Genomic DNA, 19994 nt, shown 5'->3' on the forward strand with positions numbered 1-19994 from the left:
GGGAACTTCCATGTGCCATGGGTGCAGCCCTTAAAAAAAAAAAAAAAGAATCATCCCACCCGGCATCCCTAATTCCCCAGATGATTCCCTAACCTGGGTGTTTCTGGCTATCCCAGAGAAGGGGTGCTCCCAGCATTTGAGGGAGAGGGAGAGAGGTGGGGATGGGGGGTGACCAAGACAAACACACCATCAGAGCCCATAAATCAGGTTGCATTAAGCTTTATAACAACACAGGTTTCATTTAGCGGGAGAAATGACAGTTTAATAACAGCCGAACAGATTCCGCTCCCCCCCACTCATACATATTTCCAATTTTGCAAGAACAGTTCCTGGTTTTGGAGATCTGTGAAGAGTGCTTTATGTCAAATGCGGCATTTTAATCAAATCCAACTAATGGGAAGGGACATTGTATTCAAGAGCCCTTGATGGGGGTGTCCGCAGACAGCCCTAACCCTCCCCCACCCCCACTCCCTGGCTCTCACAAATGGAGTCAGCCCTCCGGGTACCACCCTGACGCGTGCCATCTCTGAATCGAGCAAATGAAGCATGAGGTGACCATGTGGGGGTGTTGGGGGGCGGCAAATAGATGGTGACGGCTCTCTTGTGGGTTGTGCCGCTCAAGGTCATGCCAACATGACAAAGACATGCCAACGTTGGGGTCCTTCCCCCCCTGGGGACCCTAAAGGACAGAGCCTATCCTGATAGCACATCTCAGAAGCATGGGGCTTGCTGAGGATCTGCAGGCACAGAGACCTCCCACCAAGAGGATGGGCTTTCACTCCCAGAGCCCGCTTGGATGTGCACCAGCCTCGGGGCTCTGGACGCAGCGGCAACTGCACTGCTCTGAGAGCAGCCCCGTGAGCCTGCGTCTAAGGAGGGCGTGGGCTAAGCTTTTGCACAACCCAGGATGCGCATGAAGAGGGAGACCCGAGCCCCCCTCGGAGGGCTCTTAGAAGGCTTCCAGGGGTGTCAGCTTTTGCGGGGAGGGGAAGGAACACGCATGCCTCTGCCTTCGCAAGGTGAGGAGGGAGGAAGTCAAAGGGTTGTGGGATGAGAGCTGGAAGGACAAGGCTAGAGACACCTTGGAGGGAGGACCTTGCTCCCTAGGAGTCCTGGAGCACTCAGCCACAGTTAGTATTCTGGTGAGATGCCGAAGCAGAGGTTGATAGAGCAGGAGCCTTTGACGGAGACGGGGCTAGAACTTGGGCTTCCCAAATGAGACTGAGAGCTCCATGCCAAAAGCAGAGCTTTTGTCCTTTTATGATCATGGAAACCAACCTTCACGGCCCTGTCTCTGACCCTGGCTGCTAGCTGTCCCATCTTCAGACTCAGTTGACCCACGGAAGATGAGAATGAGCCGTGGATTCTGGTGGCCATCTGGTCAACCAGATGCCTGGTACCCACCCACCCCGCCCACCAGGAGCACACCGTGGGCTCTGCCCCTCTGCCTGAGCCAATAGCGTTGGAAGCAATCCTGATGGGACCAAAGGAGGAGATTTACTTGGCACCACAGCAGGGCTGAGGCTGCAGACCCTGGGGGAGCCAGGATTCAGGTAAGGAGCCTCCAGAGCGATTCCCCAGCCTTCCCTCCCCAGCTCCAGCCTCATTTGTCACTCTCTTCCTGTTCCCACTGGAAATCTTGACCCGTCATTTGGTAAAACATCATGTTGAAGGGTTTGTAGAATTTCCGCAGTCTGTGGATCACATCTGGGTCAATGCGAGGATGAGTCCGACCTTTGCTCTTGCCCAAACACCTTGGGGCACCGCTGTCTTCTGGCTTCTTGAGGCAAGGGAACCCCTTGGTTTTATTGAAATAGAAATGTTTCTCAGTCACCACACGCTTGAGGCCCAGAAAATCCTGTACTTTGGCCATTTCCCCGGCAGGGTCCACTATGAGTCGCTCACCGCTGACAAAGAGGATCTGAGAGAGGGGAAAGTACTGGAGCCAGTTTTCCAGATGCAGCGCATAGATGCCTATTCGAATGGCGCTCCAGGAGGCATCGATCAGCCCGAGGGTCCGGTTTTTGAAGGCAAGCACCTCGAAGGTGGGGATCTCAGGTTTCTTCGACAGCGTCTGGGTGTAGTCAGAGATGGCCCTGGTCACGGGGTTTCTCACCACCACGATCAGTTTGATGTCCTTGGCCATGGAGTGGATGCGCTTGGGGGCTTCGTTTGTCACAAAGTAACTCGGCGTCTTCTCCATGGTTAACTGCCCCTCCACCGTCTTAGGCATCACATTTCTGGAAGAGGGAGGAAAAGGAAAGACAGCCATCATTCCTCTCCAGCAGGCATGTAACTTTTTTTGCACAAAATGTATGCTATCAGGAGCCACGTGGGGAGCTCCCACATGAAATTCACATACACTAGGAAGCTCTTTTTGACTCTGTGTTGCACTATAGCTCCGAGTACCGTAGTTTCAGAAAAGGTAGCCTAAGGCTTAGGCATTCATTCTTGGGAACTTTACACACCTGAGTTTACCTGTTACGCTGAACCCAGATAGACTCTCTCTCTCTTTTTTTTTTTTGTCTTTTTGCCTTTTCTAGGGCTGCTCCCAAGGCATATGGAGGTTCCCAGGCTAGGGGTCGAATCGGAGCTGTAGCCACCGGCCTACGCCAGAGCCACAGCAACGCGGGATCCAAGCTGCGTCTGCGACCTACACCACAGCTCATGGCAACGCTGGATCCTTAACCCACTGAGCAAGGCCAGGCATCGAACCCACAACCTCCTGGTTCCTAGTCGGATTCGTTAACCACTGCGCCACGACGGGAACTCCTGAACCCAGATAGACTCAATTTCTCTATGTATTAGTTTTATAATCTCTGAAATGATGATAATGAGAACACCTACTTTGTATGGCTGTAAAAGGATTAAGGAAAAGAATGCTTTTCAAGCATTTGGCACAGAGGCTGGCATGTGTAAGAGCTTAATAAGTCAAGGATATGATTTAAAAATTTAAAAGAAAAATTTTTTTAGGGCTCCGCCCACGGCATATGGAGGTTCCCAGGCTAGGGGTCCAACTGGAGCTGTAGCCTCTGGCCTGTGCCACAGCCACAGCAACACCAGATCCAAGCTGCATCTGTGACCTACACCACAGCTCACAGCAATGCAGGATCCTTAACCCACTGAGTGAGGCCAGGGATCGAACCTGCTTCCTCATGGATGCTAGTCAGATTCGTTTCTGCTGAGCCACGATGGAAACTCCAAGGATATGATTGTTGCAGTGACTTTCCAGCAGTGTTTGAGCGCAACAAGACCTCAAAAATGATTTAGCCCAGGAGTTTCCATCATGGAGGAGTGGAAACGAATCTGTCTAGGAACCATGAGGTTTCGGGTTTGATCCCTGGCCTTGCTCAGTGGGTTAAGGATCTGGTGTTGCCATGAGCTGTGGTATGGGTGCCAGATGTAGCTTGGATGTGGCATTGCTGTGGTGTAGGCTGGCAATTACAGCTCCAATTAGACCCCTAGACTGGGAACCTCCATATGCTGCGGATGCAGCCCTAAAAAGACAAAAAAACCCCACAAAAAACAAAAAAAACATCTAGCCCAGGAGTTGCCCAACTATGAATTGCCTCCTGTTTTTGAATGAGCCACAGCTAAGAATAATTTTTAATCTTCAAAAGATTGGGGGGAAATACCTGAAATAATAATACCAACATTTTGTGATGCATGAAAATTACATGTGATTCAAATTTCAACGCTTATAAATAAACTTTCATTGGAACACCGTCACATTCCTTCCTTTTTGTCCTGTCCTGTGGTTGCTTTTGCATCTACAGCAGAGCTGAAGAGCTGCCAGAGACAGCATAAAGTTGAACACATAAAGTTGAACATATTTCCTATCTGGCTCTTTAAGACAAACCTTTGCTGACCCCTGACCTTGTCCAGAGGCATCTTTATGTGAAAGAGGAAACTGAAGCCCAGAGCTAGGGCATTAGTCAGGCTTTGTGACCTCTGTATGTTGAATCACCTTCCTAAGCCTTATTATCCTCCTGGGTAACATCCTAAAACTTACCTCAAGTTCTGCTGAGACAGCAAGGACATACCGCGTGACAGCATCTAGCATAGAACTGGTTTTATATGGGAGTTCCCATCGTGGCGCAGTGGAAACGAATGCTACTAGGAACCACGTGGTTGTGGGTTTGATCCCTGGCCTGGCTCAGTGGGTTAAGGATCCGGCATTGCTGTGAGCTGTGGTGTAGGTCACAGACATGGCTGGATCTGGTGTAGCTGTGGCTGTGGTGTAGGCCAGCAGCTGTGGCTCCGATTCAACCCCGAGCCTAGGAACTTCCATATGCCGTGGGTGTGGTCCTAAAAAGCCAAAAAAAAAAAAAAAATGGTTTTATACATGGGATTTCTTCATTCTTGACTCCCCAGGTGGCCCAGCAAGCCAGTGATGGATCCCACCCCAGGCCCCATGTCTCTTGGTTTCCTTCCCAAGGTTGCTTCTCCAAACCCACCCATCCAGCCGTGTTCACCTCCCCAGTGACCTGGGTTTATTGGGGAGCTCCAAGATATCAAAGGAGTTTTGAGGCTTCCTACTCACACCCAATGTGGCAGGTCTATCAGCGAGAAAATGAATCTCGGGATCCTATTATACAGTCAATTTGCTGTAGGGATATGTAGTCCAAAGTTAATTGGCATCAACCTGTTCCCTACCTGTCCGTGCAGCAGGCCATCTGCCACCACGTGCTCCATTAAGCCAACGCCCTCTCGAGCCTCGCGCCAAAGTGGTACATGGAGAATTACACAAGACCTCTTTGTTATGATGACATGCTTTTAAATGTCTCCGCTAATAAAACTTAATACAGACGAAGATCCCTTGGCTTCCCCTACCATAATTAAATTTATTTACTATCGTGTGTTCGGAGAAAGAATGACTTTTCTTTTATCTCTAATTCACATGCTCTGTCAATAATTAATTGCTACTGGGTTTTGAGCTTTCTCGGCAAGCACTTTTATTAGGCAAGAGGAATTTGCCTGGTGGAGAAATTCACATTGAGTTCGACGCTGTTAGTGGCTAACGGGTGGGCTGTGTGTAGTTTTCAGATCAAAGCAACAGCTTTGGCCATGAGTAAATGTGCTCATCCTGAACTGACATCGCCTCTCCAGAATTTTTTTTTTTTTTTTAACCGATGCATGTTTTTAAACATTTAATTTGATTTTTTATGAGTGTATGAGTTGATGTACGGTGTTGTGTCAATTTCGGCTGCACAGCAGTAGTGAGCCAGTCATACACATATGTGTTGTATGTATACATATATATGTTGCATGTATATATAATATATATCATACCCAATATATAATATACACAAGAATACAATACACAAGACAGAATATGTGTATTTTATGTATACACTTATATACATATATAATGTGTATGTATATATATGTATATGCATATTCTCTTTCTTATTCTATCTTCCATCATGGTCTATCCCAAGAGATTGGATATAATTTCTGGGCTGTACAGTAGGACCTCGTGGCTTATCCACTCTAAATGTAACAATCTGCATCTACCAACCCCAAACTTAATTTTATTTATTTATTTTTGTCTTTTTTTTTTTTTTTTTTGCTATTTCTTTGGGCCGCTCCCACAGCATATGGAGGTTCCCAGGCTAGGGGTCGAATTGGAGCTGTAGCCTCCAGCCTATGCCAGAGCCACAGCAACTCGGGATCCGAGCTGCATCTGCAACCGACACCATAGCTCACGGCAACGCCGGATCGTCAACCCACTGAGCAAGGGCAGGGACCGAACCCGCAACCTCATGGTTCCTAGTCGGATTCGTTAACCACTGTGCCACGACGGGAACTCCCCCAAATTTAATTTTAAAGGCCTTCATGTTTGTGGGCCCATTTGGCTTGCCTCAAATTTAATTGTGTCATTTGGGGGGGTGGCAGGGCTAAGGAACACAGTTTGGGGGAGTCAACCTGATTCAAGAACTCTAACCAGGAGTTCCTGTCATGGCACAGTGGAAACGAATCCAACTAGGAACCATGAGGTTTCAGGTTCAATCCCTGGCTTCACTCAGTGGGTTAAGGATCTGGTCTTGCTGTGGCTGTGGCATAGGCTGGCAGCTAGCTCCAACTGGACCCCTAGCCTGGGAAGTTACATATGCCATGGGTGCAGCCCTAAAAAAAAAAAAGACAAAAAAAAAAAAAAAAAAAAAGAGCTCTGGAGTTCCCATTGTGGTGCAGTGGAATTGAATTCGACTAGGAACCACGAGGTTGCAGGTTCGATCCCTGGCCTCACTCAGTGGGTTAAGGATCCGGTGTTGCCGTGAACTGTGGTGTAGGTCACAGATGAGGCCTGGATCTGGTGTTGCTGTGGCTGCGGTATGGGCTGGCAGCCGTAGCTCTGATTGGACCCCTAGCCTGGGAACCTCCGTATGCCATGGGTGCAGCCCTCAAAAGACAAAAGACAGAAAAAAAAAAAGCTCTGACTATCCAGGCAGGTCACTTTGATGGTGTTACTTAACCCACTCCGAACCTCTATTTTCTCATCTAAAAAAAAAAAATAGTTTAATAAGATTCCCTCTCTTATAGGGTTGTAGTGATAATTGCATGTGATACTGCAGGTAAATCACTCCCAATAGTGTCCAATTAATGCTGGAATTTAAAAAACTTACACCAGATGAGCAAGAGCAATGGGCACAGCAATTCTCAGAGGAGTGCAAGGAGAAAATATTTACATTTGACCAAATGGAAAAGCTGAGAAATGTGGGAACGAAGGAACCGATCTAAGGGGAGAAAAAAAGTATATTCTGATTCGAGCCCATAGTATCAACTCTAATTCCGAATCTGGAGGCTGGCGATCAACAGGGGAGCTGTTATTAGTTGAGCTGGAGTTGAAGGAACATCCAGATACCCTGTTTTTATCTCAATTGGAGAGAGAGATTTTTCTGATTTCCTTATGGAACTCGCGCATAGTATAAAAATATTAAATAAATGTTGATGCAAAGAAGTACTGAAGACAGATATTTTCACATGGCCTTTTCCAGATTTCCACCCCTCAGATGTGTTTTTGCTCCTTTATTTTTTTTGCCTTTTTCCCTCGCACAGGAGCAGCTGCAGGGTTTTTCTTCTCATTCTGTCTCTGTCATTCACTTCTTAGACTTCAGTGTTTGTTTTCACATTGACCCCCTTCAAATTCAACTCTTTCGCTTCAGCAAATTGCTACAGCCTGTCAAGCTCTTTGTGAATCTCGAGTCTCTTTTTTTTTTTTTTTTTGCTTTTTAGGGCCACACCCACTGCACATGGAGGTTCCCAGGCTAGGGGTCGAATCTGAGCTCCAGCTGCTGGCCACAGCCACAGCCACAGCAACGGGGGTTCCGAGCTGCATCTGCGACCTACACCGCAGCTCACAGCATCGCCGGATCCTTAACCCACTGAGCGAGGCCAAGGATCAAACCTGAGTCCTAATGGATGCGAGTCAGATTTGATTCCGCTGAGCCACAATGTGAACTCCTGTGAATCTTGAGTCTTATCGGAAGCATCTGGGAGAAATGGTACCCAGCCTATAAGCCCGTGTGTATAGGGGAGTAAGTGCGTGCCTAGCTCAGTGCTTTGTGCAAAAGGGAATGGGGGGGGGGGCTGGAGAAGGTCCTGGAGAAGGGAGAGGGGGGCAGAGGAGCCCAAATGTCTTTGATCATTATGGGACAGATGGATTACGCCATGTACTTCAGCAGAGTTCCTGCATTTGAGGCACATGCGGTAAAATCATTTCCTTGTGCCAAGATACAACTGTTGTGGCGTGAGATACATAGGATTTTTGCCAGTAAGAAGCTATTCAGTAGCTGCTCAAAATCAACCAAGGAGCAGCTGTTCCTCCTTCCCCAAACTGATTCTGAATCAGGTACACTCATTCATTCCTTCATTCCATAAGTGCTCACTTCCATAAATAGAAATATAATAGTGACCCAAACAGACAAGGAGGCGCTGACCCCACAGAGCTTCCGCTCCAACTACGACGTCAGATAAAAGGAGACCTCTTTGTAGCATCACATAAATAATCAACAGAGCAGGTATTGGACTTCCTGATGTGGCTCAGTGGTTAACGAACCCGACTAGTATCCATGAGGACGTGGGTTCGATCCCTGGCCTCGTTCAGTGGGTTAAGGATCCAGTGTTGCCGTGAGCTGTGGTGTAGGTGGCAGACATGGCTCTGGCATAGGTCAGCAGCTACAGCTCCAATTTGACCCCTAGCCTGAGAACCTCCATATGGCATGGGTGCTGCCCTAAAAAGACAAAAAATAAATAATAAATAAATAAATAAAAATCAACAGAGCGGGTATCATCACGCATCCACTTTGCAGAGAAGGAAACAGACTTAGAACATAAAGACATTTTTTTTTCCAAGTCTCACTGAGTGACTATGTCTGGTTCCTAAGCTCACTGGCCAAGCAAACACCTGACAGCCATTCCTGGCACGTAACAGGTGTTCAATAAATATCCGCCGAACAAATGGATGAATAAGCCATTGATCGCCTGTCCTTAGCTGAGGCTTTTTTTGGGATAGGTTTTCTTATCCTCATCTGCCCATTTCTCAGCTCTTATCCCCTCATTGGTCTCCCCACCTGGGCCCTGATCCAGCAGCTATTTCTCTTATTTTCATCCACGCCCAGGGCAGGTGGAAGTTCCAGGCTGGGAATCGAACCCACCACCACCATAGTGACCTAAGTTGCTGCCGCTGCAGCAGCTATTTCTATGTTTCCTAGTCTCCTTCTTCCTGAAACACTAGAGAAGGCAGCTCTCACATATGTGTAAAACCAACCTCTCCCCAACTGGGCTTTGGATGTTACCTCCTTCTACCTTTTCTGGAAATTTCCACCCCCAATTCTCCTTCTTTCTCCTGGTTTTAAGTAAGTTGTTTCTGACCGGGCCTGACACTTCACATGCCTGTGTTCTCCTGTCTTCGTGTGCTTGAGGAATGGACTGGAGACCAGCCATCCTGAAGGGGCGGGAGCAAAGCTAAAAAAGTGAGAAAAGAAGGTAAGCAGATGGGGAGGGAAGGACATCGGGATTCTCAGGGTCCAGGGGAAAGACACGGAATTTTATTCCCTCTGTGATGAGAAGCCATTGAAGAACATTCACAGGAGAACATAAGATCTGCCGTTTAAAATATATCTATCCAGGACTTCCCACCGTGGCTCAGTGGAAATGAATCTGACTAGCATCCGTGAGGATGCAAGTTCGATCCCTGGCCTTGCTCAGTGGGTTAAGGATCTGGCATTGCCGTGAGCTGTGATATAGGTTGCAGACACGGCTCGGATCTGGAGTTGCTGGGGCTGTGGTGTAGCCCGCCACTACAGCTCCGATTTGACCCCTAGCCTGGGAACCTCCATATGCCGCAAGTGCAGCCCTAAAAAGAAAAAAAAAAAAAAGAGTGTCAGAAATGACTCCAAGATTGTTGACCTGAGCTCATGTTTCAGCCTAGTGCAGTTGATGGATGTGGAGAACATGGGGAAAGAAGCCGGTTTCAAGGGACAATACCAAGTCTGACGTTTTGATCAGACTTAGGAGACACTCCAGCTGGGGAGTGGAGGAGTCCTCTGGACACAGGATTCCGAAAGGCAAGGGGGAGCCCCGGTGGAGGTGGCCTTTTATTTTTTTTAATCTTTTTGCTATTTCTTGGGCTGCTCCCGCAGCACATGGAGGTTCCCAGGCTAGGGGTCCAATCGGAGCTGTAGGCACTGGCCTACACCATAGCCACAGCAACGTGGGATCCGAGCCGTGTCTGCAACCTACACCACAGCTCACGGCAACGCCGGATCCTCCACCCACTGAGCGAGGCCAGGGATCGAACCCACAACCTCATGGTCCCTAGTCGGATGCATGAGCCACTGAGACACGACGGGAACTCCGAGGTGGCCATTTATAACGTGTTCATAAGCCACCTGCAGAATGTAGGGAGAAGGAAAGTCAGATTCTCTTTACCTTCACCAGGAGAAGATGGGTACCTGACCTTTGCCTATTTGGGGAGTTCTCCTGAATAGGAAAGGTGTTTATTGATTTATTTATTTTTTAAATTTTTATTTTATATATATATATATATATATATACACACTTTTATTTCCCCAATACATTTTTTTTTCTACTGTACACACGGTGACCCAGTCACACATACATGTATACATTCTTTTTTCTCCCATTATCAGGCTCCATCATAAGTGACTAGACATAGTTCCCAGGGCTACACAGCAGGATCTCATTGCCAATCCATCCCCAAACCAATAGTCTGCATCTATTAACCCTAAGCTCCCCATCCATCCCACTCTCTCCTCCTCCCCCTTGGCAACCACAATCTATTTTTTAATTTATTTACTTTTTTGGCTTTATTATACGGCCGCACCCACAGCATATGGAAGTTCCCAGGCTAGGGGTCGATATGGGGCTGCAGCTGCTGGCCTGCACCACAGCCACAGCAACTCGGGATCCTAGCCATGTCTGCAACCTACCCCATAGCTCATAGCAACATCAGATCCTTAATCCACTGAGCGGGGACAGGGATAGAACCTGCATCCTCATGGATACCAGCCTGGTTTGTTACCATTGAGCTGCAACTATAACTCCCTAGGAAGGGTGTTTAGATGCCAGCATGCAAAAAATCTTTTAAAATTCCATTACAAAGATTTTCATTAACTCCTTTGAATTCCTGGGGTCTTTGGTAACTTCCTGTATGGCAGAGCTTAGAATAATGTCATAACATGGCTTGTTTCCCTGCCTTCGGTGACTAGTCTTGAAAACGGGGAAGGAACCTACGGGAACCTCCTGGGCACAGAAGCCTTTCTGTGTCGCCCTTTTCCTGTGTGTAGGAAATTGGCTTCATGCAGTCTCTTTGACCTTCTCTGAGTTCCAAAGGGCAGTTGCTAATCAGGCAAGGGAAGGCAGAAAAAAAAAAAAAAAAAAAAGTCATGCGGCCTTGGGGCAGGGTCCTGATTCCCTAAAGAATTTTCATAACCATATCTTTGACTTCTTCTGCAGGGACTAAAGCCCCCATTCAGGTGGAGGTGGTATATTCACGCTGAGGGTAAGATTCCTGGAGCCCCGCCCCATCGCGTCACCACCAACCAATCAGAAGAAAGTCACACACCCTGCAGCCCTCGCCCCAAATTTTGCTTATAAAAACTTCTCCCCACAAACCATTGAGGAGTTCCAAGGTTTTTGAGCGCAAGGCACCCATCTCCTTGCTTGGCTCTGCAATAAACCTTTCTGTGCTCACAACTCCGGCGTTTCTGTGTGGCCTCACTGTGTGTAGGTCGCACAAACTTTGCTCAGTCTCAGTTTCTCCAAGCCAAGGGCAAAGTTTTATTCACCTTTGTATCCCCAGTGCCTGATGTAGTACCTGCCACCTGGCAGGTGCCCCATAACGATGTGTGGTTGTTGATTGAATAAATGAATGACAGGCCAATGAAACATGATCCCTGGGGGTCAGGAAGACTGGGGCAGTTTGGAGGACACGACTCCTCTAAGCAGGTTTTCCCTGCGCCGGGTTCAGCATTTCTGAGTTCCTTACCATCCTTCCTTGTCTGAAAGACCCTGCAGTGCAGCGTGGACCATATGGTGAGAAAACACTGCATCTGGGCTTGGAACAGCTCGTTAACAGTATCTGGGGTGCTCAGAGCAGCCGTGACATTGGCGTCAACACACAGTCCTGAAGCGAGAATCATTCCGCAAGATCACACAGCTGGTCTCACAGCCCCAAATGTTTATGAGACACCATCCAACTCGCTCACCCTCCCCCACTTTCGCTCCCCTGGCGGTGGCTCCAGGCTAAGCCCCAGCCCCCTCGGAATGCAGGTCAATCACCACAGCAACAACATATTGCAGCCATCCTACCATCGTTATCATACATTCACCCAGTGCTTACTCAGTGCTGTTCGGCCGCTGAGAGTTCAAATTCTGATACCAGATCAACGTCTCCAAGCGCTTTCAGACACTGGGCTCTATAGCTTGCGGGTTAAGAGGAGAGACAGGAATTTGGATCCACTGATCATATAGCTAAGCAGGACGACAACCCTCTCTCCCAAATCATCTTTTTTTTTTTTTGTATTTTTTCTTCAACACTTTTTTTATTTTATGATTTTAATTTTTTCCATTATAGTTGATTTACTATGTTCTGTCAATTTCTACCATACAGTAAAGTGACCGGTCGTATGTATACATATATATGTTTATATATTCTTTTTCTCACATTATCCTCCATCATGTTCCATCACAATTGGCTAGATATAGTCCCCCCCGAATCCTCTGCTTTAGCTTCTCCCTGAAGTACCTGGATAGCAATATCTGATGCACACTTCCTGAGTTGTTTTACAGATGCTAAAACTCCCACCAAATGGAAGAAATTAATTACTTGATGATGGGGAGCACCTAGCCCCCAGGCTTAATAGCGCATAAAGATGGATAATATTAACCCCTGTGACGTCACCCGGTTACCTCACCATCAGTCAATCAGAATCGTGCACGAGCTGATGGTACCCTGCAACTCCCTTCCCTCACCTGGCTTTTAAAAATGCCTTCCTGAAACCCAGCAAGGAGTTTGGGCTTGTTGAGCACTAGCTACCTGGATTCCTTGCTTGGCACCTGCAATAAACGCTGCACTTTTCTTCACTGCACCTCAGTGTGGGTAGATTGGCTTCATTGCTCGTGGGACAGCAGACCCTTATTTGGTTCAGTATTAGCTCTGTGACTCTGGACAAATTACTAACCCAAGTAGTTGGCGTCCCAGTCGCATCATCTGGAAAATGGGCGTCATACTAATTACCATTTCAAGGCGATTATATGAGGGTTACATGAGTTAATGTCTAAAAGAATGCCTCACATATTGTAGGTTAACTATGAAATTTTTTTTTTTTTTTTTTTTTTTTTTTTTTTTTTAGGGCCACGCTCTTCGAATAAGGACATTTTCAGGCTAAGGGTCAAATCAGAGCTGCAGCTGCCAGCCTTTGCCGCAGCCTCAGAAACACCAAATCTGAGCCACAGCTGCAATCTCGAAACACCAGAGCCTTAACCCAATGAGCAAGGCCAGGGATTGAACCTGCATCCTCATGGATGCTAGTCGGGTTCTTAACCCATTGAGCCACAACAGGAACTCTAGTTGTGAATTTTTAAAACAACTTTCTTAAAGAGGTACGACTGGGAGTTCCCTGGTGGTCTAGTGGTTAGGATTTGGCACTCTCACTGCTGGGGCTGAGGTTCAAACCCTGGCCTGAGAACTGAGATCCCACATCAAGCTGCTGTACCCTGAAGGGGGAGAAAAAAGGTACGACTATTCTCCCTACTTTTTTTTTTTTTTTTTTTGGACTTTTCCATATGTACCTGCAGCATATGGAAGCTCCCAAGCTAAGGGTCAAATCAGAGCTGAAGCTGCCAGCCTACACCACAGCCACAACAATGCAGGATCTGAGCCTCAACTGCAGCCTACACCACAGCTCATGGCAATGACAGATCCCCAACCCACTGATCAAGGCCAGGGATCAAACCTACATCCTCATGGATACTAGTGGTTCTCTACCACTGAGCTATGATGGGACCTCCTCTCCCCACTTTAGAGGTCAAGAAACTGAGGCTCAGTGGAATAGATTCATTAGTCCAAAGTCAGAAGAGGTGGAACTGAAATTCAATCTCAGGTCTGCCCTGCCCCTTAGCTCAAGCTCTTAGTCGCTGCCTGACAATGCTTAACCAAAGCACAGAGGCTCAGCAAGGTTGCCTAAGTAGCTCAAGTTCACTCTGCGGGTAGGTGTCAAAACTAAATCAGAAAATGAGACTCATTGCGTTTGTCGTAAAGATGGGCTGTCACTGACTAACCCCTGGGAGCTATAGAAACCTGGGCCAGAATCCCCAGAAATTCTGGCCGGATCAAGCTCCATCATTCACTGTGATCTCTCTCTCTCTCTCCCCAGCCTCCTCAGTGGAAGCAAATGGACACGATCAGAACGCCGAGAAGAGGGCAACATTAGATAGAAAGAGCCTGTGATCTCTGGGAGGGTCAGCAGCTGAGCTTGCCTTTGGCTGGCCTGAATCAGAGGTACGCGGGCACCTCACATTTTCCCAAATGCATTTTCCAGTGGAATAAACGGTGCCTACATGAGCAATGGTTTCTGAGCCCTGCTGATAAACCGTAACCCAGGGGAACGGTGATTAGAGCCAGGGCACAGGGGAGGGCTGTTTCCTCTGCATTGAGGAAAGAATCTCAGAAATGCAACTGGTCACCTGCCACTTGCCAAGCACTGAGCGAGGCAATTTCACCTCTTATTCCAGCTGAACCTCACGCTTGCGAGTATTCACTGCGCCCATTAGAGAGATGTGGAAACTGAGCGTCAAAGAGATAATGCGCCCTGCTCAGGACCACGAAACTAGAGACTTTTCAGTCCCATTCTGTTGGAAAGTTTATTATCCTATCCTATTCTATTCCATTCCATTCTAGACTATTCTAGACTTTTCTAGTCTAGTCTAGTCTATTTTCTCTTTTTAGGGCTGCTTCAGCAGCATATGGAGGTTCCCAGGTAGGGGTCCAATCACAGCTGCAGCTGCCAGTCTACACCACAGCCACAGCAAGACCAGATCTGAGCTGCATCCACAACCTACACCATAGCTCGTGGCAATGCCAGATCCTTAACCCACGGAGCGAGGCCAGGGATCGAGCCTGTGTCCTCAGAGATACTAGTCAGATTCGTTTCCGCTGAGCCACGATGGGCATTCCCTGTTGGAAAGTTGATGGTGATTTTCAAATCCAAACTTATCAATCCTGGAATCCCTGGAGGCGAAAAGTCAAACCCTTTGGAAAGTATGTTTCTTATGTGAAGACCCCAGAAAAGCATCTGCCAGGGCCTTAGGGAAAAGGGCTAAATTGAAGCGGAGACAAAAGGCATCCTGCGTTAAAGCTCTAACTTAAGACCTAACCTGGAGGAGGTCCCTCCATGGCACAGTGGGTTAAGAATTTGACTGCAGCGTCAAGGGTTCGATCCCCAATGGGGTGCAGTGTGTTAAACGCATTCAGTGTTGCCATGGCTGCAGCTTAGATCCAAATTGATGGCCCAGGAACTTCCATATGCCATGGGGGTATCTCTACAAAGAAAAATAAATAAATAGATTAAGTGAAGAGCAAGATCTTGCCCTGAAGAAGCGTGCATCTTTCTGAAACAGTAGTATACTCTGAGAAGTCTACCTTGTTTCAGGATTCACAGGGGCTCCATGAGTTTCTGGCAGGAAATCACTGGGAGGCGTTACTTGCTGAGGTCAACTTGATTCGACTTGATTCCAGGGTCTATAATCACCTCCTTTATTTTTTTTAATTTAATTAATTTATTTATTTACGTCTTTTTTTTTTTGCCATTTCTAGGGCCGCTCCCGCGGCATATGGAGGTTCCCAGGCTAGGGGTCCAATCGGAGCTGTAGCCGCCAGCCCACACCAGAGCCACAGCCACACAGGATCCGAGCCGCGTCTGCAACCTACACCACAGCTCATGGCAAGGCCAGATCCTTAACCCACTGAGCCAGGCCAGGGATCGAACCCGCAACCTCATGGTTCCTAGTCGGATTCGTTAACCACTGCGCCACGATGGGAACAAGCTTGTCAGTGGGAGCTCATCCTGACAAAGGTGAGTGGCTCGGTGTTTCACTTCGGGGTTCTCTCTGTGAACCACGACGGGCTTTGAACCACCCACTTCCTGGGTTTGATGCTCAGTTTCATCATCTGTTGAAAAGGAATAATAACCTCCACTCAAGCACAAGAAAAGGCATCCGGCATCCCAGCCCGGAGCACGTATTGGTAAAAGACGACCCCTCCTTCACCCCCGCACCACCCCCCGCCCTGCCCCCGTCTTGCTATGGCTGCTAGTGTAACACAGCACATGGTAGGTGCAAACAAATGGATTCATTGAGTGAGTAAAAGAAACGACTACCCTTGCTTAAATTCTGAATCTACACGCCTCTTGCTGGTTACCTCATGTACCCGCTGCTCTGTAAATATTGATGACCTTGGAGTTCCTGTTGTGGCTCAGTGGTGGACGGGCCTGACTAGCATCCTTGAGGATGCGGGTTCGATCCCTGACATTGCTCAGTGGGTTAAGGATCCGGCATTGCCGTGGGTTGTGGTGTAGGTCCCAGACGTGGCTCAGATCCGGCGTTGCTGTGACTGTGGCAGTAGTCTGGTGGCTGCAGCTCCATTTGGACCCCTAGCCTGGAACCTCCATGTGCCTCGGGTGTAGCCCTAAAAAGACAAAAAAAAAAAAAAATTGATGACCTTGATTGACAGAAACCCACCTCTCCAAGGGGTGTTGATACAACCCACTCTGAGAGCACTAGACAGCTTTTCTTTGGCACATAGATTCCAGCGAATTCCTAGAAATCTCTCCTCTCTTTTTTTGGTCTTTTTTAGGGCTGCACCCACAGCCTATGGAGGTTCCCAGGCTAGGGGTCGAATCCGAGCTGCAGGTGCCAGCCTGCCCACAGCTGGTGGCAAGGTCGGATCCTTAGCCCACTGAGCCAGGCCTGGGATCGAACCTGCGTCCTCATGGATGCTAGTCAGATTTGTTTCCTTTGAGCTCCGACGGCAACTCCGAGAAATCTCTCCTCGCCTCCCTGGGTTACCCAAGCATTTGATCATTGCTGGGCAGAGCATGGGCCACTTTAGGGGGCCCACACCTCAAACCGCACAAATCGTAGGCTTGCCTTTCTTTTTCCCTGTCTTCTCTGACTTTTCCCAGTGCGACACCCCGGCTTTAGCATCAACAGACCACCATATGCCGAAGCCGCCTTGTTCGTATGGTTTGATTTAGAAAGCACATATGGACAGAAAGCAACGATGCAGTTGACGATGAATTTGTGATGGAGTCATTACCACTGAATCTACATTTTTGAGAGTGGCCATGTGTGTATGAAATTTTCATTGATGTGGTCCATACCCAATGCTTGGTATTGATTTCATCTATACCCGATGCTTGGTATCTCGAAGGCTGGAAAGGTCCCTTGCAATAATTCTCAGGTTGCAGTAAGTCACAGGTTGGGAAGCAGGGCTCTAAAATCTGACCCATTGCCTGCCCACAACCTCCATCAGCGCCTTCTGACCCACCACTTCCCCTTCAATCTTTCCTCTTTTGTTATTGGAATGCCTCACCCCAGAGGTTCTAAAACAAGATGCTCCCTGGTTGGAGTTCCCTTCATGGCTCAGTGGTTAGCGACTCCAACGAGGATCCATGAGGATGTGGGTTCGATCCCTGGCCTGGCTCAGTGGGTGAAGGATCTGGTGTAGATGTGGCTGTGGCTGTGGTGGAGGCTGGCACCTACAGCTCTGATCTGACCCCTAGCCTGGGAACTTCCAGATGCTGCGGGTGCGGTCCTAAAAAGAAAAAAAAAGATGTTCCCTGGTTTTGAATGAATGAGCTTATGGCTCACTTCACCTGCCCCTGACTGGAGATTCCCCCTGGAGTTTATTGTTTCGATACTTTATTCATACGCATTCAAAGGGCGCCCCACTGCAGAACCTCAAGCACCCATATCTATTAGCTGTTTTACTGTATTTTCTTTTCTCCGGCTCCACGTTTCAAAGGGCAGGTGCCACAATGAAATGATGAAGGAGGTGTCAGCGTGTCTGCACCAGCACCTCGTGTTCATGATTTAATGGCTGGTGACAGGAGCCAGCTCCTCTTGGGAAGGCTTTATTCCAGGTCTCTCCAGCCCGCCCTGCACTCTTGGCTGTGTCAGTGCATCACTGCCTCGGGAGCCTGCCAGCCCTGCTTCCTTCTCACCTGCCTCCTGCAGCTGAACCAAGCCCTACTTCCTCTTGCCGAGTCTGCCTCCTTCACCTGTATGTGTGTCTTAGCCCGACAGCCTCTAACTGTGGGGTCCCATCCTGGCTCTGCTATTGTTCATCTAAAGAACTTTGGGAAAGCTAATTTTTTTTAAATTAATTATAATTGATTTACAATGTCCTGTTAATTTCTGCTATACAGCAAAGTGATCCAGGAGGCATACTTATTTTTTTGTTTGTTTGTTTGTGATTTTTTGTTTCTTTGTTTATTTTTTTAGAGCTGCGCTTGTGGTATATGAAGGTTCCCAGGCTAGGGGTCAAATGGGAGCCACAGCTGCCAGCCTACGGTACAGCCACAGCAACGCGGGATCCGAGCTGTGACTGTGACCTACATACACCACAGCCCACAGCAACCCGGATCCTTAACCCACTGAGCAAGGCCAGGGATCGAACCTGTACTCTCATGGATACTAGTCAGGTTCACCCTCGCTGAGTCACAATGGGAACTCCAGGTATGCTTTTACATACATTCTTTTTTTCTGTACTGTCCTCCATCAAGGGATTGGATATAGTTCCCTGTGCTATACAGCAGGACCTCAATGCTTATCTATACCAAATGCAGACGTTTGCACCTGCTAACCCCAAACTCCCAAGTCCATCCCACTCCCTCCCCCTGGGCAACAACAAGTCTGTTCTTCCGGTCCATGAGTTTGTTTCTCTTTTGTAGACAGGTTCATTTATGGTGTATGTTATATCTGGTATTTGTCATTCTCTTTCTGACTTTTATTTAAACCACCTCAAATCTTAGTTTCCTCATACAGTGGGGATCACCAGCAAGACCAATCTCGGAGCATGTTTTATGAAGATTAAAGGGCTGGTGCTTAGGATGGGGCTGTAGACTGTTGGTCCCCTCCCACCCAAATTCATATATTAAATCATAACACCTGATGGGATGGGATTAGGGGGTGTGGTCTTTGAGAGGGGCTTAGGTCATGAGGGTGAAGCTCTCATGAACAGGATTAGTGCCTTATAAAAGATACCCCGGGAAGTTCCCTTCCTTCTTCTGCCACATGAGGATATAGAAAAATTGCCTTTTAAAACCTGCCAGGCAGGTTATCATCCGATGGTGACCCGCCAGCTCACTGATCTTGGAATTCTCAGCCTCTAGAACTGTGGGAACTAAATGTTTGTTGTTTAAGCCACTCAGTCTATGGTATTTTTGTTCTAGCAGCCTGAACAAATTACAACTTAGCACAGTGCCTGGAAGGAATTAACTGCTCAGTACACATGTTAATTATTTGCTATTATATATGAAGGCTGTTTATTCATTGTGCATTCATCTTAGAAGCGTGCACTGATGATGAGGTCATTTCAAGTTTACCTCATGTGCATCCTTAAAGCAAACTTGGCTTTTGTACATAATTTGTATGGGTTTCTTCCTTGTGATCCAAGGAGGCTGACCAGCTAGACAGATAAGGCTCAGTCAAAGCACTCAGTGTTTTATTGGTGGAAGGAGTTGCTCTGGTCAACTGATGCCTGGCCATGGAAACGTGTTGAATAAGTCGGTCAAGATGGGAAGCATCCGTCTACGGGAAGGACAGGTGTGAATGGTGTAGGAAGAACAATGTTTTGTCAGACTGACAGGTGCCAGCTCTAGTGTTGAAGAAACTTGTTCTTGCTGCTGAGAGAATGTAGCCCAGAAGCCCCCCTTTGGGGCTACATTTGGTCACAATGGCAGGACAGCCTCTCTTACACTGTGTCCGGGTAAGAGCCTTCCACGTTTGCCCTTGAGATTTTTTCCTTCATAAAGTTGCATTCCCAAACCAACAGCTCCAGCTCCCATGGTGTAAAGCAGCATCATAAATTCATTAGTGCTTCCTACTGTGCCTGTACTTAGATCCGACTCTCACAGCTTGGGGCGCACGAAATACTCAACAGATTTTCAAACCCATCAATCTGATCATATAACAGATGGAGACATGACAGTTAGAGAGGAAAGAAGAACAGTGCACACCTAGAAAGATATCCACAAACACACACACACTCTGCTCCAAAGACTGAAGTTCTTATATTATCAGATATTCCCCTAGAGGGTATCTCTCTCCATCTCTTTTTCACACACACACACACACACACACCCTCTGCTCTTCCCATAACTGACTCCTTCTCATTATTCAGGTCTCAAACATCACCCACTCACAGCACAATCCTCATCCTCAGGCACCATCTAAATCACTCTCCTTCT

General features: G+C 47.7%; 1 protein-coding gene across 1 annotated transcript in view; it reads right to left on the bottom strand.

Moving 5' to 3' along the window:
• Nucleotides 204-19994, bottom strand: part of HS3ST4 (heparan sulfate-glucosamine 3-sulfotransferase 4) — a 512276-nt gene continuing 492485 nt past the window's right edge. The window contains exon 2 of the mRNA XM_003124532.5: nt 204-2240. Coding sequence (XP_003124580.3) covers nt 1604-2240 — 637 coding nt within the window. The 3' untranslated portion in view covers nt 204-1603. The remainder of the gene's footprint in view (nt 2241-19994) is intronic.

The sequence above is a fragment of the Sus scrofa genome, chromosome 3 (genome assembly GCF_000003025.6).
Source record: "Sus scrofa isolate TJ Tabasco breed Duroc chromosome 3, Sscrofa11.1, whole genome shotgun sequence".
NCBI classification, from domain to species: Eukaryota; Metazoa; Chordata; class Mammalia; order Artiodactyla; family Suidae; genus Sus; species Sus scrofa.